Source organism: Podarcis vaucheri (assembly GCF_965113315.1).
Source record: "Podarcis vaucheri genome assembly, chromosome: 16".
NCBI lineage: Eukaryota > Metazoa > Chordata > Lepidosauria > Squamata > Lacertidae > Podarcis > Podarcis vaucheri.
The window spans coordinates 3,740,050-3,753,804 of NC_138754.1; the positions used below are offsets into that span (position 1 = coordinate 3,740,050).

Genomic DNA, 13,755 nt, shown 5'->3' on the forward strand with positions numbered 1-13,755 from the left:
CAGCCCGTTCTCACATTGGCCAGGCAGTTGCCCATTTAGGGAAGGTCACAAGGAGGACCTGGTCAGAACTTACCTGGAGTACTGTGTCCAGTTCTGGGCACCACAATTCAAGAAGGACACTGACAAACTGGAACGTGTCCAGAGGAGGGCAACCAAAATGGTCAAAGGCCTGGAAACGATGCCTTATGAGGAACAGCTAAGGGAGCTGGGCATGTTTAGCCTGGAGAAGAGGAGGTTAAGGGGTGATATGATAGCCATGTTCAAATATATAAAAGGAGGTCACATAGAGGAGGGAGAAAGGTTGTTTTCCGCTGCTCCAGAGAAGCGGACACGGAGCAATGGATCCAAACTACAAGAAAGAAGATTCCACCTAAACATTAGGAAGAACTTCCTGACAGTAAGAGCTGTTCGACAGTGGAATTTGCTGCCCAGGAGTGTGGTGGAGTCTCCTACTTTGGAGGTCTTTAAGCAGAGGCTTGACAACCATATGTCAGGAGTGCTCTGATGGTGTTTCCTGCTTGGCAGGGGGTTGGACTCGATGGCCCTTGTGGTCTCTTCCAACTCTATGATTCTATGATTCTATGATTCTGAGCACAAGAGGACTGTCTCTTCTGGTGACTTCGTCAGCTTCGTTTCCTCACCTTTCCCCTGAAGCAAAAAAATTTAGAAAGACCCAGATGCTGCAAGCCTTCCTCATAGTTGCCCCATCCTAAGATCACTTCTTAGACATCACCTTGTCCACAAAGGTCCGTATTGTTAAAGCAATGATTCTCCCAGTTGTGATGGATGGAAGTGAGAGCTGGACCATCAAGAAGGCTGATCGCCAAAGAATGGGTGCTTTTGAATTCTGGTGCTGGAGGAGACTCTAGAGAGTCCCATGGACTGCAAGAAGATCAAACCGATCCATTCTGAAGGAGATCAGCCCTGAGTGCTCACTGGAAGGACAGATCCTGAAGCTGAGGCTCCAAGACTTTGGCCACCTCATGAGAAGAGAAGACATTCTGGAAAAGACCTTGATGTTGGGAAAGATGGAGGGCGCAAGGAGAAGGGGACGACGGAGGACGAGATGGTGGGACAGTGTTCTCGAAGCTACCAGCATGAGTTTGACCAAACTGTGGGAGGCAGTGGAAGACAGGAGTGCCTGGCGTGCTCTGGTCCAGGGGGTCACGAAGAGTCGGATTAAACGACCAACAACAAGATCCCTTCCACATCAGCTCTGTGAGGGGGGAAACTACAGTTCCCTGAATTCTTTGATATGAGGCCTCGGCAGGGCTGGCTTACCCACAGGCGCTAGGGGTGTGGGGCACCCGGGCACCAAGCTCTCAGGGTCGCCAGGCCGAGAGTCCGGGGCTGAGATTTGGAGTCCGGGGATTGAAGGCAGAGCGCTGCAGGTTTTTCTGCTGCCCCCCCAAAATGGGGCGCTGAGCAGTTTTTTGCACCCCAGGCACGTGGGTGGTGCTGTGGGTTAAACCACAGAGCCTAGGACTTGCTGATCAGAAGGTCGGCGGTTCGAATCCCCGCGACGGGGTGAGCTCCCATTGCTCGGTCCCTGCTCCTGCCAACCTAGCAGTTCGAAAGCACGTCAAAGTGCAAGTAGATCAATAGGTACCGCTCCGGCGGGAAGGTAAATGGCGTTTCCGTGCACTGCTCTGGTTCGCCAGAAGCGGCTTAGTCATGCTGGCCACATGACCCAGAAGCTGTACGCCGGCTCCCTTGGCCAATAAAGCGAGATGAGCGTCACAACCCCAGAGTCGGCCACGACTGGACCTAATGGTCAGGGGTCCCTTTACCTTTACCGCATATGCTAAATATGGCCCTTGGGAGAGTCACTACTGAGGATCCCCTGTGGCTCAGCTCAGACCCACCATTGTGGGCGGTTTTGTGGATGTCCCACTTGAGGTCAGACGGGCCCTCTCTACCTCTGTTGAACTTCTGAAATCTAATGAATACTTCTTCTTCTTCTTCTTCTTATTATTATTATTATCATTATTATGGCGGGCTTTTATACTGGAGAAAGTGTGACCACCTATTGGTGGCTAGGGGAACTGCAGCATGCCGACAGCCTTACATTTTTTGTATATAGGCAGAAAATAATTTTGTACATCCTTCTTCGGAACATGGTTGGTCCATACTTGGTTGTCTTTGCTGACAGCTTCTCAAAGACCATGCACCACATTGAGAGACTATATATACAGTCTGGCCAAGCAACGGCTGGTTTTCAGAGAGCTGACAGGCCGAATGTTTCCAACTGCCTGTCACAGAGAACTGATTGCCTGCTAGCTGCCAATAATTCAGCCAGCCTACAGTCTGGACGAAACACAGACACCTAAGGATACGGCCAGGGATTCACTAAAATGTGGAGGCTATGCCTGGCTGCTTGACTTGAAAAACGTTTTCGGATTTATTGGGAGCGCAGAAGACATGTAAGAGTAGAAAGATAACCTCGCAATTTCCACAAATTGTGTAATATGGATTTGTAATTGTTTATTTTACGGGATTGTTCTCTAAGGTAAGGACAGGCATAATGAAAGATTGATGATAGTACAGACTAGTCATTCTGGGTGTTACCTAACTAAATTCTACTTAGACTCATTAATGGGCAGTAATTAGGCACATGAGTAGGACTAACGCTGCATCCAAGCCAGTGATAATGATTATTAATCAGACTGTAATGGATATGGAATGTGGATAAAAATGGAATACTGAGGACTTGATTCCTTAAGATGAGGGTTTCTTGTGTAAAGGATGCTAGATGGTTAATCATATAATAAGGATTTGTCATTATGATAAGTAGGGTAACGACACCAAATCAGTTTGGAAACATTTAAGAATACAATGTTGCGTTGTAGGAAATCCGAAGGAAATTTGCACAGTGTAAAATCCAATAAAAGAAGATGAGTTCATGCTAACATAAAAAATAAATAAACAAGTTGTCCCTGCAACTGGAAAACCGGGTGACTCGCCCTTGCCAGTTGCTTCAGAAACCTTCTATTTCCTTGCTAAATTCTGCCGGGCTCTGGGGTGGCAAAGCCCAGTCTTATCAAGGTAAATTTGGGGTCCACGCAGTCCAAGCTTTGAAATCAGCAACAGGTCACAAGAGAAACTTTTGGGCACAGCTCAGCCTTGCCAATAATAAGGACAAGAAATGGCAAGTACCCCTTCATGTATCACTGCCTTGCCGTGGCGAAGGGGCTTGAATAACTCGGAGAAGCTATGAGCTATGCGGTGCAGGGCCACCCAAGATGGACAGGTCATAGTGGAGAGTTTTGACCAAACATGACCCACCTGGAGCAGGAACCGGCAAGCCACTCCAGTATCCCTGCCAAGAAAACTCCGTGGACAAAGACAACAGGCATCTAAAAGTTATGACGCTGGAAGATGAGCCCCTCAGGTCTGTATGGAAGTGAGAGCTGGACCATAAAGAAGGCTGATCGCCGAAGAATTGATGCTTTTGAATTATGGTGCTGGAGGAGACTCTTGAGAGTCCCATGGACTGCAAGATGATCAACGCACCCATTCTTAAGGAAATCAGCCCTGAGTGCTCACTGGAAGGACAGATCCTGAAGCTGAGGCTCCAATACTTTGGCCACCTCAGGAGAAGAGAAGACTCCCTGGAAAAGACCCTGATGTTGGGGAGGATGGAGGGCACAAGGAGAAGGGAACGACAGAGGACGAGATGGTGGGACAGTGTTCTCGAAGCTACAATCACGAGTTTGACCAAACTGTGGGAGGCAGTGGAGGACAGGAGTGCCTGGTGTGCTCTGGTCCATGGGGTCACGAAGAGTCGGACACGACTAAACGACTAAACAACAACAATGGCAAGTAACGAACGGCAAGCAATGGTAAACCCCAAAATCACTTACCCTAGAAAGCAATGGATAAATCTTTGAAGGAAACCGGGTGTGGGGGAACTTTGGCCCTTCGGAGGTTCCCAAACTACAACTCCCATTAGCCCCAGCAAGCATGGCCAGGCGTGAGGATGGGAAACGTAGTTCAGCGACACCTTGGCGGGCCAAATGATCCTTGCACCAAAGTAAATAAATGCACAAAGCAAAACAAAACACTCCCAAGAGCAGGCATCCCCAAACTCGGCCCTCCAGATGTTTTGGGACTACACTACAATTCCCATCATTCCTGACCACTGGTCCTGTTAGCTAGGGATGATAGGAGTTGTAGTCCCAAAACATCTGGAGGGCCGGGTTTGGGGATGCCTGCCCGAGGCTGACTCCTACACAGAGTAGACCGGGCGAAGTTAATAAATGCGGTTAATTTCAATCTACTCTGAATGGGAGTCCGCTGAATGCAACCCCAATGAGGTTATGCGCAGGCCTGAAAGCTAACAACTTTGGGGGGGGGGGTTTAATCCCGCAGCGGAAACATAAAAGAAAAAAATGCTAGTCCACTACTATGATTTAATCCTACACGGCAACTGGGCAAAGGCTGTTGCACGCCAATATTTCTGTTTTTTAACCCAGCCTTTCGGAAACTTAGAAAAGCAAACAGAGGCTAGAATCAGATATGCCACACTCAAACGCATGCACGGCTCTCCTTTCTGAAAACCCCGGAAGGGAAAGGCCTTAAAAAACAGCAACACAACTATCGGTTTAGTTTGGACAGACCTGAGGGTGCCGTAAATATGCTTTCGCAAAAAGAAAGGAAGGGGGGGGAGAGACAGGCCTGCCATGCCCAAGCTCAAAAGCGGGGACATTTTCCCCCACCCAGATCAAGGATCATTAACTGGTTCCGGGATGCCAGGGTGCCCTCGATTTGCAGGGGGGAAAGTTGCACACATACCCATCAGGGTGGCGAAGATTTGGTGTAGGCCTCAAAAAGGGAGACTGGCACTTCCTGGATCGGAGGAAAAGAGCAGAAGAGAGAAGGAAGGAAGACTTTGGGGCAGGGGTCAGCAATCTTTTTCAGCAGGGGGCCGGTCCACTGACCCTCAGACCTTGCGGGGGGCCGGATTATATTTTGGAGGGGGGGAAATGAACAAATTCCTATGCCCCACAAATAACCCAGAGATGCATTTTAAATAAAAGGACACATTCTACTCATGTAAAAACACGCTGATTCCCGGACCGTTTGTGGGCCAGATTGAGAAGGCGATTGGGCCGGATCCGGCCCCGCAGGCCTTAGTTTGCCTACCCATGCTCTGGGGGGAAAGATAAACTGATATCCTACAGCGATGAAGCACACTTTGGAGAGGCAGGGCAGGAACCTCTCCCAAACTCTGCGCGGTTATGTGTAAACATGGCTTTAAGGCACAGGATTCTTGGATAAAGCTGTCAGAGAAAGGGCCATTATGGCTGGGACAATGGACCCCATAAATCAGGAGAGAAAAGAGAGAGGGGAGAAGCTAGCAATGATACAAAGGGTGGAAATTTAAGGGTGGGGGCACCGAACTCTCCCTGTTCTGCCCCCCTCTTCTCCTCCCCACTTTCGATGAGCATTTACTTGAAGGGAGTTCTCGCCCGAGCCCCAAAAAGTGTCCGAAACAAAGTCTATTTCCCCCTCACAGCCCCGAGAGGGGAGGAAAAACAGTCCCCAAGTGGAAATAAAGTGGGTCATACAAACCCTTTTTTCCTGGAAATAAACACATTTCTCTTCCTTTCATCTCCAAAACACACATCCCTCAAAAATAAAAAGGTTCAGCTCTACAAAGTACCTTTCAAATTTTTTATATAGATGCAAAAAGGTTTTTTTTGGGGGGGGGAATAAGGTGGGGATTCCTATAAATTGGGGGAAGGGAAGAAAGACCTGGAAACCCCCTTCTATAATAGGATTCTGGAGGAAACAGGGTTTTTAACTTAAAAAAAAGGAGAAGAACAATTCTTAATTTTCCGAGAGAGAAAAGAGAATTACCTCCGGGGTTCTTCCTCCCACAAGTGAATCCGAATCGTGTGCAATGTGGGGTGGATGGAAGTGTGGGTCGATCCTGGCTGCCCCCACCCCCACAAAAAAAAAAAAATCCCTGGATGGAAATTAGTCATAGGGAAGGGGGGGAGGGAGCGAGGGAGGGGCGCCCCGTGCAAAGGATCCGCCCCATTGCCAAATAACAGTTTAGCCATTCAAAGCCCCGTGCGCGGAGCTCCGAGGCCCCGATCCCGCGTGCCTTTACTTGCGAGTAAGCGCCGTTAGGCCCCCGCGGGGCTTCCTTCCGAGCAGACGCGCCCTTTCCTCCGGATCCTGGAGCTCGGGGCTTCCTAGTGCAGGGCCGCTGAGCCCGCTTACTCCCGAGTAAGTGCGCTCCTGGAGTCCCGCGTCAAACCGGCCGGGGGCCCGCAGGCTTCGTCGGGAGTTGAGTCCCCCCTTTCCAAAACGCAGAGCAAGCCGGGGTTACTCTAGAGTAAAGGCCGCGCCCGATCCGGCGCAAAAACACCCTTTTAAAAGCTCGAATGCCCGGTAAGAGGAGCAGATGCGCTATGCCGTAAGGAGGTGCAGACGCCCCGCGATTAATGCGTGCGCCCTTAATGGCGATGGGTCTACTCCAAGTATATCTGGATGCTAGCAGAGCTTTTGCCATGCCTACTCGGAAGCAAGCCCCGTTGACTTCCACTGAGGCTTACTCCCGAGTAAGCGGCGTGAGGATCGCAGCCTGCCTCGGCCCCGATCCGAAACCAGACACCCCCCAAAAAAACACAACACAACTTCATGAAATCAATGGAGTTGAGTCTCCTCGGTGAGTAATACATACTGGAAAGTGCCCACGAGTATTTTTCCTTTAAACCGGGAGTGGCGAGGGCGCGCGGGAGGGAGATATCGATCCGGTTTATGGTCTGTTTACATGACGGAAGAGAGAAAGCGGGAGAAGAGTTGGGGCGAGGAAAGGGGAATAAATGAGGGTGTGTTCCCCCCCAAAAAAAACCTCACCCTCCCAAACAAAAAACACACACAAACTCCCCCCAAAGAATTAGGAATCAACTCGCCTTTGGCGCAGCGCAGCCGAAGTGGGAACGCGCAAAGCGGAGCCTCGCCTGGAGCCACAAAGTTACTCATGACACAAACCTCCTTCCGCTCGCAGTTTCCTGAACCCGGAGCAAAGGGGGGGGGGCAGGATTGCAAAGAGAGAGGAGGGGTTTTTTTGGAGGGGGGGTTGAAGAGAAGCTCGTGGAAGGAAAGCAAAGTGGGGGGAAGAGGGAGAGGAAAACCCAACTTGTTGCAAAACATTAGGGCGCACCGACGAGACGAGGGATCCACTCACGTTTTGCACCAGGAAGTCTAGCAGATCTCTGCGGAATCTCCCCTTCTCTCTTTTTTTTTTGGGTGGGGGTGTTCCTGGTTTTAAAAAAAATAAATGGGGGGTTGGGTGGGAGGTGAGGTTAGGGGGCGCAATCTCTCTTTCGCTCCTGCTCCTCCCCTTTGATCCAAAGCGCGCGCGGGGGGGGCTGCTGCTGTTGATGGGAAGGGGCAGAAAATAAATAAATAAAAAGTAAAAAGCAGCCTTCTTTTTTGGGGGGGGTTGCGCGCGTAGTGGGGGGGTCCAGGGAGTTGTTGGAGAAATGACGTCGCCCCGGGACGGATCAGGTTAGCAGCCCCGCGCGCTGCCGGCCTGAGCCATTGGCAACATTAATTCGATATCGCAAAAAAACCACCACTTTTTTTTTGGGGGGGGGAATAGCCAAGCCTTAGCAATCGAGGGCAGAGCCTGGCACGGCGCGTCCCCGCGCCGCCCCTCCCCCTCCATCCATCTCTCTGGCCATCCACTGACTCACCCACTTTGCTGGCGGGGGAGGGCGCGCGGAGGGGGGGGGTTGTCCCACTTTGGAGGAGGGGGGAGGGAGGGGCCTGCCCGTCACTCGGAGGGTGGGTCTCTCTCTCTTTCCGGATTCCGGATAGAGCCCCTCCTACCCAAGGGAGGGCACTTCTCTCTTTTTCCCTCCCCCCCGCACTTTTCTTTCTTTTTCTTTCTTTTTGCAAAAAAAAAAAAAAAGGAGGTTCTATCTTTTCCTCTTCTGGACTCACCAGTTTTGCAAAAAAGAGGATGGAGGTGGAAAGAAATTGGAGGGAGGGAAAGAGAAATGGGGAGGGGACCCCAATTTTCCCCATCGCTCCCCCTTTTTTCTCTTTCTTTCTTTCTTTTTGCAAAAAAAAAGGAGGTTCTCTCTTTTCCCCGCCTGAGTCACCAGTTTTGCAAAAGAGAGGTTGGAGCTGGAAGGAAATTGGAGGGAGGGAGAGGGAAATGGGGAGGGGACCCCAATTTTCCCCATCACTCCCCCTTTTCTTTCTTTCTTTCTTTTTGCAAAAAAAAAAGGAGTTTCTCTCTTTTTCTCTTCTGGACTTACCAGTTTTGCAAAAGAAAGGATGGAGCTGGAAGGAAATTGGAGGGAGGGAGAGGGAAATGGGGAGGGGGACCCTAGTTTTCCCCATCGCTCCCCCCCACCTCACCCACGTGGCTAAGGGACCCCGGGTTGGACTTGCCGCTCCAGAGGATAAGCAGCTTGGCGCCGGAGTCAGAGCGTTGGTCCATGTAGATTAGCGTTGTCGGCACTGGCTGGCAGCAGCTCATGGGGGGGGGAGAAGTTGGGGAGGGGGGCAAGGCTCACCCCACCCGGTGTCTAAGCTGCCCCAGGTTGAGTGACGCTTCAGAGGAGTGGCGGAGGAAGCGGATTTTGTGAGTGCGTTGGTGCATAGGGCCTAGTGGTGCTTGCACGGGCTGGCAGCATCTCTCATGGGTTGGCAGAAAAAGAAGGGGGCAACGCCCGATTCCCCCTCCCTTCACTCCAGTTGGACTGTTGCTTCGAGGAAGATGAGTCACAGCATTGCTTCACCTAGTTCAGCGAGGTCGACACGGTCTGCCAGCAGTTCTCCAAAGTTTCAGGCGAAAGGGACTTTCTACCAGCTGAACCCAGGACCTTGAGCAGGCAAGGCTGAGGCTCTGCTCTGCTGCTGACCCACAAGATAACACCAGAAGGTGACTCGGAAACTGCAATTAATCCAGAATGCGGCAGCCAGACTGGTGACTGGGAGCGGCCGCCGGTACCATGTAACACCGGTCCTGAAAGATCTTCATTGGCTCCCAGTACAGTGGTACCTCCGGTTACATATGCTTCAGGTTACATACGCTTCAGGTTACAGACTCTGCTAACCCAGAAATAGCACCTTGGGTTAAGAACTTTGCTTCAGGATGAGAACAGAAATCGTGCTCCGGCGGCGTGGCGGCAGCAGGAGGCCCCATTAGCTAAAGTGGTGCTTCAAGTTAAGAACAGTTTCAGGTTAAGAATGGACCTCCAGAATGAATTAAGTACCCGAGGTACCCCTGTACGTTTCCAAGCACAATTCAAAGTGTTGGTGCTGACCTTGAAAGCCCTAAACCAGGCATAGGGAAACTTGGCCCTCCAGATGTTTTGGGACTACAACTCCCATCATCCCTAGCTAACACAACCAGTGGTCAGGGATGATGGGAGTTGTAGTCCGAAAACATCTGGAAGGCCGAGTTTGCCTATGCCTGTACTAAACGGCCTCAGCCCAGTAGACCTGAAGGAGCATCTCCACCCCCATCATTCTGCCCGGACGCTGAGGTCCAGCTCCAAGGGCCTTCTGGCGGTTCCCTCCCTGTAAGAAGTGAGGTTACAGGGAACCAGGCAGAGGGCCTTCTCAGTGGTGGCGCCTGCCCTGTGGAACGCCCTCCCACCAGATGTCAAGGGAATAAACAACTATTTTACTTTTTTGACAACTGAAGGTGGCCCTGTTTAGGGAAGTTTTTAATGTCTGATGCTGTATTGTGTTTAATATTTGGTTGGAAGTCGCCCAGAGTAGCTGGGGAAACCCAGCCAGATGGGCGGGGTAGAAATAAATTATTATTATTATTAAGCACGAGGCTAGTCCTCATTGTGCACCCAGCGAGTTGTGTTATGCAACTGACAGCAGCAAAAACAAACGGCCTGATGAAACAGTGCAAACATCCTCGGACCAGGATTTCGTATGGAGACCCGGTTGGGGATTATTGCTGTGAAACTCACAGACTCATTTTGTTGTTGTTGTGTTAGCAGAAATTTTACAACATCCGTGTGGCATATTGTGAAATGAAGATCTTCTGCCCAGTTCTGGAACAGGTTGTTTAGGATTCATCTTTCCAGCAAGTAATTTCTGGGAGGACGCGCTCCTGAAAAAGAGCTTTAAAGTATTGCAAACAAAGAAGAAATAATGTAAACAAAGAAATAATCTAAAAGTGTTTGCTTCCATGCTCTTTTTATTTCCTGCTGTCCCACAGCACCACCTGGTGGCATACTCTGCTTGGTTCTCCTCTTCATCAGCAGGGAATTGTAGTACTCTGAGCAGAAATCTAAGCACTCTCTAAAACTACAGTTCCCAGGAGCTCTCAGCAATCTGAACAAGCACCCTGTTTCTTCTTCTGCTTGGTGTGGTGTCTGACCAGGAGCTTGCAGACCAGGGATCAAAACCCGGCTCAGGCATGAAACTTGCTGGATGTGTGACCTTCGGCCAGTCACAGTTGTTGTTGTTGTTTAGTCGTGTCCACCCCTTGGTGACCCCCTGGACCAGAGCACGCCAGGCACTCCTGTCTTCCATTGCCTCCCGCAGTTTGGTCAAACTCATGCTGGTAGCTTCAAGAACACTGTCCCACCATCTCGTCCTCTGTCACCCCCTTCTCCTTGTGCCCTCCATCTTTCCCAACATCAGGGTCTTTCCCAGGGAGTCTTCTCTTCTCATGAGGTGGCCAAAGTCTTGGAGCCTCAGCTTCAGGATCTGTCCTTCCAGTGAGCACTCAGGGCTGGTTTCCTTCAGAATGGAGAGGTTGGATCTTCTTGCAGTCCATGGGACTCTCAAGAGTCTCCTCCAGCACCAGAATTCAAAAGCATCAATTCTTCGGCGATCAGCCTTCTTCATGGTCCAGCTCTCACTTCCATACATCACGACTGGGAAAACCATAGCTTTAACTATACAGACCTTTGTTGGCAAGGCGATGTCTCTGCTTTTTAAGATGCTGTCTAGGTTTGTCATTGCTTTTCTCCCAAGAAGCAGGCATATTTTAATTTCGTGACTGCTGTCACACTGACCTCTCCTTTATGGATCACTGCCTTGCTGTGGCGAAGGGGCTTGAATAACTCAGAGAAGCTATGAACTATGCCAAGCAGGGCACCCAAGATGAGCAGGTCATAGTGGAGAGTTTTGCCCAAACGTGATCCACCTGGAGCAGGAACCGGCAAGCCACTCCAGTATCCCTGCCAAGAAAACTCCATGGACAAAGACAACAGGCATATAAAAGTTATGACGCTGGAAGATGAGCCCCTCAGGTCGGAAGGCGTCCAACATGCTACTGGGGAAGAGCGGAGGACAAGTACAAGTAGATTCAGAGCTGATGAAGCGGCTGGGCCAAAGCCGAAAGGACGCTCAGTTGCGGATATGCCTGGAAGCGAAAGGAAAGTCCAATGCTGGAAAGAAAAATATTGCATAGGAACCTGGAATGTAAGAACCATGCACCTGGGTAAGTTGGATGTGGTCAAAAATGAGATGGCGAGAATAAATATTGACAACCTGGGCATCAGTGAACTAAAATGGATGGGAATGGGCAAATTCAGTTCGGATGACCATCATATCTACTACTGTGGGCAAGAATCCCATAAAAGAAATGGAGTGTCACAGTATCTCAGCCTTAACCTACATCTCAGGGTTGTTGTGAAGATGAAATGAGGAACAGAGGGAAAGGAAAGAGAACCACCTATGTCACCCTGCGCTCCTGGGAAGAAAAGTTGAGATATCAGTGTAATCGCCGTCTTTTCCTTTTAACAGAATAATTAGGGCCATTTCCTGCAAACGGTGATGGGTGTCTCATTCCAAAACACAGAGAGAATTCTCTTTCCCCCCTCCTGCCAATAAATTTTATTAAAGTTGGAGAGAAAATATATAAAGATAAAAAGAGATACAAATATAAATAAATTTTAAAAGACACAAAGATAAAAAAACTAATTGAAAACACAAACCAAAAGGAGGAAGAAAAGAAAGAAAGAAAAGAGACCTTCTGATTCTATAAATATAGCTCTCTATACGCAGAGAAGTATGCAAAACATCCACTCTGATAAAACACCCAACAATTCTACTTTATATAAACCAATATTTTCTTCAGTCCTCAAACCCAGATATCCTAAGTGCGTTTTCTTTTTCATGCAATAGGTCTATAAGGAGATCCCAGTCTGAAGAAAATACTGACAAAGATTTTTTTTCTGATTAAACAGGTCAACGAAGTCCAATAATTTTAGCCATTATTCCTGCACGGTGGGTCATGATAGACCTTTCCATCTTTATGCATATAAAAGTCTCGCTGCTGTGATCATTTATTGAAATAATGTTCTTTTTCTAATTGTATTCCATTATTCCTAGCAGGAAGAGTTCTGCCTTCAACCGAATGTTACAATTTAAAAAAAAAAACACTTTTGCATCAATGTATGTATTTGTATCTAATATTTCCTGGCTTTTTTTTCAGGTCCACCAAGCGTGAGAAAATGTCCCACCATATTTTTCAGCAAACATTTAGAACACCTTTACGCATCCTAAATCATTTATCCGGATACCATTAATTCATCATTTTATTTAAACATTCTTTAAGGTTATTATAACCATAATACAGAGAGGTTTCTAGTCATCTGGAGACTTTTCCTGACCAGTATCCCAGCTGATGAAACGATTGACGGTCTGTTGAGGCTTCATGGACCCCTCTCTCTTTGCCTTTATCACTTCAGCCTAGCAGGCTGAAGTTCAACCGGTGGTGCTCTTCCAAGCATGGATATAAAAAGTGCTAAGACAAACTTTGGCTGCTGGTTTTCTGCCTTGCACGATCCGTAATTAACTGGTGGAGCTCCTCCGTTCAGTCAAGAGCACCCCAGGAGAAGGTGGAGCAGGACAGGTGAGGGCTGTGGCTTAGGGAGAGATTGCTGGGGGGCAGAGAGAGAGAGAGAGAGAGAGAGAGAGAACGAACCCCAGAGGGCCTAAAGTCAATACTGACCTACTTGGAGGTGTTGGGGATTTAACCAGGGACGTTCTGCATGCAAAGCATACACTCTGCCCCTGAGCTATGGAGTTTCCTTTAAAAAGAATAGTTAAGGTTCTAGTCCTCATGGTTCTGGAGAACGGCCTGTCGTAGGCAGGAAAATAAGAAGCTGTCTTCTACTGGGTCGGGCCATTAGAATTGCCCACAGAGGAGTATCAGGAAGAGTGGAATAAATTTAATGATTATCTAGTTAAATTTGTTAAGTTAAATTAATTGAAAATAGCTTGCAGATACTTAATTGGCTTAGGATTTTATTTATGTTAAGTGATGAATTAATATGTTTAATTCCATAAGGTGAAGATTTAAGGATGTTAATGTTTAAGTTAAATTTCATAAGAATTGGGATTAGGAAAACCGTTAAAAGGACATGCAATGAAATTCAACCAAGGGGAAGCGAGGAAGTCACTTAACAAAGTTAATAAGTGTAATTTTCAATAAGGCTATGATTTATGTTTGTTTGTTTATAATATTGTGAAAACCAATTTAAAAAAAAAAATTGGGGGGAAAGAATTGCCCACAGTCTGGAAAGTGAGTGAGGTCCCGACTATTATTATTATTATTATTATTATTATTGGCAACTTAAGCTGACAGAATATGCACAGCTTGCAGACTTAACATCTAGATGAAGAGGACAAGAAGAACATACGTTTAGAGAAGATTGGAAAACGTTTCTTGAATACATAGGGGGGTGTACGCTTGAAAACGTTGGCAGCATTAAGATAAATTCAACAGTGTGATTAAATTATGATGGA

At 48.4% G+C, this 13,755-nt stretch overlaps 2 protein-coding genes across 5 annotated transcripts in view; one reads left to right on the forward strand and one right to left on the reverse strand.

The window, feature by feature from the left end:
* CERS2 (ceramide synthase 2) overlaps positions 1 to 7,518 on the reverse strand; it is a 56,745-nt gene extending 49,227 nt beyond the window's left edge. Inside the window, exon 1 of one of the 4 annotated variants that reach the window (XM_082202344.1) lies at positions 7,202 to 7,518. Coding sequence is in view for 2 of the 4 variants with exons in the window: in XM_082202342.1 (XP_082058468.1) it covers positions 5,863 to 5,990 (128 nt within the window). In the remaining 2 variants the exon portion in view is untranslated. Of the gene's footprint in view, positions 1 to 5,862; positions 6,020 to 6,926; positions 7,033 to 7,201 lie in introns of those variants that run through there. The other 3 variants (XM_082202345.1, XM_082202342.1, XM_082202343.1) reach the window with 3 other exon arrangements.
* The window catches only part of PRUNE1 (prune exopolyphosphatase 1), a 113,166-nt gene that overhangs the window by 9,740 nt on the left and 89,671 nt on the right, over positions 1 to 13,755 (forward strand). The gene's annotated exons all lie outside the window — the stretch shown is intronic.